General features: G+C 48.2%; 1 protein-coding gene across 1 annotated transcript in view; it reads right to left on the bottom strand.

Annotated features, from left to right (window-relative positions):
• prex2 (phosphatidylinositol-3,4,5-trisphosphate-dependent Rac exchange factor 2) overlaps window positions 1–6000 on the bottom strand; it is a 132857-nt gene that overhangs the window by 104514 nt on the left and 22343 nt on the right. The window contains exons 4-6 of the mRNA XM_031584380.2: window positions 4421–4525; window positions 2300–2401; window positions 374–535 (exon numbers count right to left, since the gene is read on the bottom strand). Of these exons, the coding sequence (XP_031440240.1) occupies window positions 374–535; window positions 2300–2401; window positions 4421–4525 (369 nt within the window). The remainder of the gene's footprint in view (window positions 1–373; window positions 536–2299; window positions 2402–4420; window positions 4526–6000) is intronic.

The following is a 6000-nucleotide window of genomic DNA, read 5'->3' as shown; positions in this document are numbered from 1 at the left end:
GGGCTCAGAGTTAAGGTTTTTGGTTCTCTAGGGTTACAGTTAGGAACATGTAGTACTAAGTCCATCCATGAGAGGTACACACTATTGTTCATTACGTACATCAGTCCACTTCACAAATGAAACTGACTAATTGTAAATGACTATAAAAATAAAGTGGTGACAGACAATCCCTTCTATAAACCCATCATCAGAAACCCTATCCTAGTCTTCAACTCCTCTGACATCAGGGCTAGAGCCGTAGGTCACTTAACTCATAATGAGCTGTTGTGCAAGGGACAGATATTTGACCCATTAAGTAAGCAAAAAATGTAGAGTCAGGTCAGCACTTTACCCATTATGTAAGCCAAAAATGCAAAGGCAGAGCAGGACGCACCTCCCAGCCCTCGATGTGGGACTGCCACTCCTCCAGCATCTCCAGCTTCTCCATCTGCCTCTTGGCCTCGTTGATGTTGGAGCACACGGCCTTCATCACCTGCAGGGACTCCTGCACCAGTGCGTAGTCATTGTGCTTCTTTGGGGTCCTCTTCAGAAGCTCCTGAGCACGGGGGAACACGGGGATGATAACAGGCTTATAATGGAGGTCAAAGATACAATGGTCAGAGAGACAGAGTGAGGGATAAGAGGTTTAATGTGCTGTTCCTCACGTCAGAGAGAAAGGGAAAGAGAGAGCGAGAGAGAGAGAGAGAGAGAGAGAGAAAAAAGATCACAGGTCGAAAAGAAAGGAAGGAAGAAAATAGAGGAGGAGGTAGGGAGGTGAAAAGAGAGTACGGGTGAGAGAGATGGACTATGATCTGGTCTTCCAGATAGTGGAACGAACTGCCTAGTACTACCAGAGCAGGGGTGTCCCTCTCTACCTTCAAGAAGCTTTTGAAGACCCAACTCTTCAGAGAGCACCTCCCTTCCTAACTGGCACCTTGACTAGCGCTTAACTTGCACTTCAGCAGTTACATTCCTGCACTTCTTTTTCCTTTCTAGGTCGTTTTTCTAATTCTTATGTAAAGTAGTATTTATTGTTACACCGTGTTTTTTTATTGCTCTTAGCTTAACTGTTCTCTCCCTTGTACGTCGCTTTGGACAAAAGCATCTGCTAAATGACTAAATGTAAATGTAAATGATCTCTGGAAAGGGAAAAGCAAAGAAAGGGAGGGAAGGAGGAGAGAGAGAGAGAGAGAGAGAGAGAGAGAGATTTACAGAGATAGTAAAGAAAATAGACAAATAGAAATGCGTAATCACAACAAAATGAGCCATAAAGCAACGTGAAAGAGAACAAGAGAAGGGCAAGAAAAGGGGTGGCGTGTGATTATGGTCTTATGATTGACTCAACTTCTCTAACCGCCTCCGCTACTGCATGACAAGGTCTACTGGAGGGGAGATGACTATCACAGCTGCCCAGTCTAAACACGAGGAGCTGTGGCGTGTCCGTGGAAGTTCAGGCACTCCGACTTACATTTCCTCGGTACCAGAGAGACCACAGATTCCTATCAGCTGCTTTTTAGTGAGAAACGCCTTGGCGGTTCCAGCTGTAAGATTTCAAATGGCGAGCTTCAAGGGGCAGGGGCGAGATTACACTTTTTATTATTGTAACTCCAGCTCAAGGGTATTTGCATTTCAGCTGTGAAAATTCAGAAAAGGTTTGGGGAGGAAAGCCGGGGAGTTTTGAAAGATAGGCGGAATGGCTATGGCTTGACTTCTAACAGACTTTCACTTGGATCTTTCCCTTCGTCTGTCAGGACTTGAAGGCAAATTAAGACAGGCTAACACCAAAATAGTCCCCCCTCTGAACCCTCCACGTGGGCCGTTCCATGCCACTGGCAAAACTGGGCAGGGAGAAACAATGATGAACTGTTACGGGGGAGGAAAATGACTCTGGAGAAGCGTTGGCTCCACACTGGCTATGTTTGATGGAGCCAGACTAGGAACCCTGGCCTGAGATGAAAGGCACCTGGGGCAAGTGTTCCATTAGCAGCTCAGCTGCAGGGCTCAGGCTGCCCCTGGCACACGCTCATTCTGTCATTAAGCAGAAAGGAAAGACCCGCGCATCTGAAACATAAAGAGCACTAGAGTGTCCAGGTTGGGAAAGTGGAAGACTACTGCCGTATTTAGTGCCAACCATTTCACATGGCTATTAATCTGTGGCTATGTAAGCACAGTGTGAGTCAGCTACAGTATTTTGTGTCAATCACTAAGTACGTGTGCTGATAATTAGTGCAGTTACTAAATCTGGAGGTCATTAGGTCAATGCATGGGGAGCTAAAACTGATGTAAGGATGACCTTTGGCCTCTCTGGTGGTATGCTTACCCTGAGGAGCAGAGGATACTTGCAGATCCTTGAGATGGGGGAAACCAGGTAGCCTTCCAGGGGGACCTCTGTGTTCTTCCTGCCCCCTAGCAACATGCAGTTCTAGAACACGGGAGACACAGACAGACATCAGATCAGATCCAGAATCAGACTCGAAATCAGAATGGAACAATATCAGATCAGAACAGAATGAAAGATTGAGGAAGGCAGATGAGAATGTATGTCAGGAGTTTCTCTCGCTGTCTTTCTCTCTTCCTCTTTTCCTCTCTCACTCCCTCCTCTCTGTCTCAGCAACTCCCTCCAACTCCCTCTTTGTCTTTTCCCTCCCTCCCTCCCTCACCTGACCGCTGGTAACGTGAGCCTCCCAGGTCTAACTCAAAGCCTCCGGTCTTGGCAAGGTCAGGCTCATAAATATCATCCTTAAATCAAACTCAATTAAGCCCGTGGCCGACTGCGAGGCCGCTTGAAAGACACACAGGAGCTCTTCATCATGCAGCACTCAACCCCCCCCCCCCAGCACCCTCTCTGTCCACTGGCTTCAGATCTAGCAGTGTTCTAAACATGTTTACGACATGGGGCAGAGGCGGACTTCTACTGACAAGTCTGAACTATGTTTGACCGGCATTGTTGAAAGAGGAACACAGAAAGAGAAAGCTTTGTTTGATAATGTGATGATCTGAAAATCCCTTGGAAAGCACAAACCTTGTTCGTGTTTGTGTTTGTGTGTGTGTATGTGCGTGTGCGTGTGCGTGTGCGTGTGCGTGTGCGTGTGCGTGTGCGTGTGTCCATGCCTGCTGGTGTGCAGGTTTTGGAGATAAAGCAAGGTCACACAGTGCTGGAATTACATTACTAAGCAACAGGGAGCGGAGCGGGGGAAGGGGGGGAGGGGTGTACAGAACTGTCGGCACGAGCGAAGGAAATTAATTTATGACTGTAACCCCCCCCCCCCCCCCCAGCCCATCTCCTCATCCCCTCAGGCCTGCCTGCACTGGGAGGTGTAGCGTTTCACCCACCCGCCCAAACCACCACCACTGGGGAAGTTAGGCTGGAGCTCCACACGCCACCCTCCATCCTCTGTGTGAGTGTGTTTGTGTGTGTGTGTGTGTGTGTGTGTGTGTGTGTGTGTGTGTGTGTGTGTGTGTGTGTGCGTGCGTGCGTGCGTGCGTGTGTGTGTGTGTGTGTGTGTGTGTGTTTATCACATTATCACGTTTATCAAAAAAGGCTCAGCAATTAACGGCAGGCTCTTTCTGTGTTCCTCTTTCAACAATGCCGGTCAAACATAGTTCAGACTTGTCAGTAGAAGTCCGCCTCTGCCCCATGTCGTAAACATGTGTTTGTAATGTGGACACTCCATCCTCTACCAGGGCTGTGTTTCCCCGAAAGTGCCAACAACCATCCAAACAACCATCTCCAACCACCATGGTAAGGAAGAAAGAGAGAAAGTGTTAAAAATGATGGTCTCTCTATCGTTTAACAATGGTAGTTGTTCAGTGGCCCTTTCAGGAAACACACCCCAGGTCAGGAGTGTGGGAGGGCCCAGTTAATGCCAACAGGTTTCCATGCTTAGGTAGGAAACCAGGGTTAGTGGTTAGTTGAGCACAATACACACACACACACACACACACACACACACAAACCGTTTGCAGGGGTGAGGAAGGAGGCCCACACAGGCTCACAGGGCTTAGCACCTCTTTGAGACCTAGAATGTGTGTGTGTGTGTGTGTGTGTGTGTGTGTGTGTGTGTGTGTGTGTGTGTGTGTGTGTGTGTGTGTGTGTGTGTGTGTGTGTGTGTGTGTGTGTGTGTGTGTCTGTGTGGATGAAAGAGGGTTGAGTGTGTGTGTGTGTGTGTGTGTGTGTGTCTGTGTGGATGAAAGAGGGTTGAGTGTGTGTGTGTGTGTGTGTGTGTGTGTGTGTGTGTGTGTGTGTGTGTGTGTGTGTGTGTCTTCTCTTATGTGAAAAGATCATGAATGTAGGTGAGAAGAATGAATGTGGAATGGGTTTCTGTGTGCGGTGCAAAGTGTGTGTGTGGGGTGCGAAGAGTGTGTGTGTGGGGTGCAAAGTGTGTGTGCTTGGTGACTGCTGAGGGTGAGAACTGGGGAGTGTGTGGGATGCACCCCTCACCAGGAGGCACGTGCGCACCGCCCGGATCTTGTTGAGTTCCAGTAGCAGCCTCTGAGCCTTCTCATGGTTCCCGCAGTACTCCTCATAAATCTGGAACCTTTCCTTCTGCAAAGCCACAGACACACACACACACACACACACACACACACACACACACACACATATACACAAAGTTAAATACATATACAAAATTCATACTCATACACATACACAGGTCATACACACTTACCCCACACAAACACATACAGAAATACAAACACACACAAATAAAAATAAATACACATTCACAAACACACACACGCACAAGCTCCCCGTTATCTCTCTTGAAGCCACATGCGCTCTGACAAAGCACTTTACCCATGGCTTCCCATGTCATCCACACTCCATTGTCTTTGAGGCATTGCCCAGAGAGGGAGAGCCTGGTCCCTCTGCTTCGCCTGTTACTACTACAAAGCCTCCACTCCACATGAGAGCCACAATACACACACACACACACACACACACACACACACACACACACACACATTCACAAACACACACACACACACACACGCCTCTGCTCCACATGAAGGCCAGAATACAAGCACTCTGCGGATTACCAGCGGCCTTTCAGACTCCCACCCCGTTCTGCATGCTCTGTGCTCCCCTCGTCTCTTTGAACATGAGAGAATTAATACATCAGGGAACATTAGGGACAATTCGTGAGGGGCTGGATGCGTTATACACCACGACGCACATGGTTGAGATTATTTGTTGGTTTTTCCGTCGAATTTGGGCTCTTTTTTTTTTTTATGGGTTTTATAGATCTGTTGGCCATTCTAAGGAACAATTCATCATTGCAGATGAGGAAATAACCTAATTTCCTCAGAGCAGAGGAATAGAGATGGCTGGACCTCCGTCCCCCCCCCTTACCCAGAGTCCTCCACTGCCCACCCCGCATCCACCCAAACGTACCATGCCAGCTCCTCTCACATAATCGGGGTCATTCCAAGAAATATGAGTATACTCCAACTTGTGCATGCTCCAACCCATGCCTGCTAAATTAGGTCCTAAATTATAGTGGGCTTTCACAATGCAGTAATGCCATCTCTTAACATGCTACAGCACACCATACACTGCCATTTACCTATGAGTACGCTGCCATTACGAGGTCATGGTTACTGGCTTTGAAGGAGGCCTATTACAGAGGTATAATGCCATGCAACCTCACCGAGAGCAAAGCATGACGTTAAATAGGGGCCTTGCGGAGGTTATGCACTGGGAAGAGAGAGACAGACAGAGGGAGGTGACCTCTAAAAGTGTGGGGTTACTGGGACCTCACGCAACATGGCCGTCCAACTCTGGCTGGCTGACCGCAGAGCACTCAAAGTAAAGAAATGGGATGTCAACACACTTACATGCACACACATGCACAGACACACACACACACACACACACACACACACACAATACATACACACAGGCACAGACTCACACACACACACGCACGCACACACACACACACACAGGCAAGACTCACACACACACAGGCACATACACACACACACACACACAAATTCAGATGCTCAAATGTACAAATG

Source organism: Clupea harengus, chromosome 17 (assembly GCF_900700415.2).
Source record: "Clupea harengus chromosome 17, Ch_v2.0.2, whole genome shotgun sequence".
In the NCBI taxonomy this organism is placed as follows: Eukaryota; Metazoa; Chordata; class Actinopteri; order Clupeiformes; family Clupeidae; genus Clupea; species Clupea harengus.
Note: the sequence above shows the minus strand (reverse complement) of the source record. Positions and strands in the feature narration are given on the sequence as shown.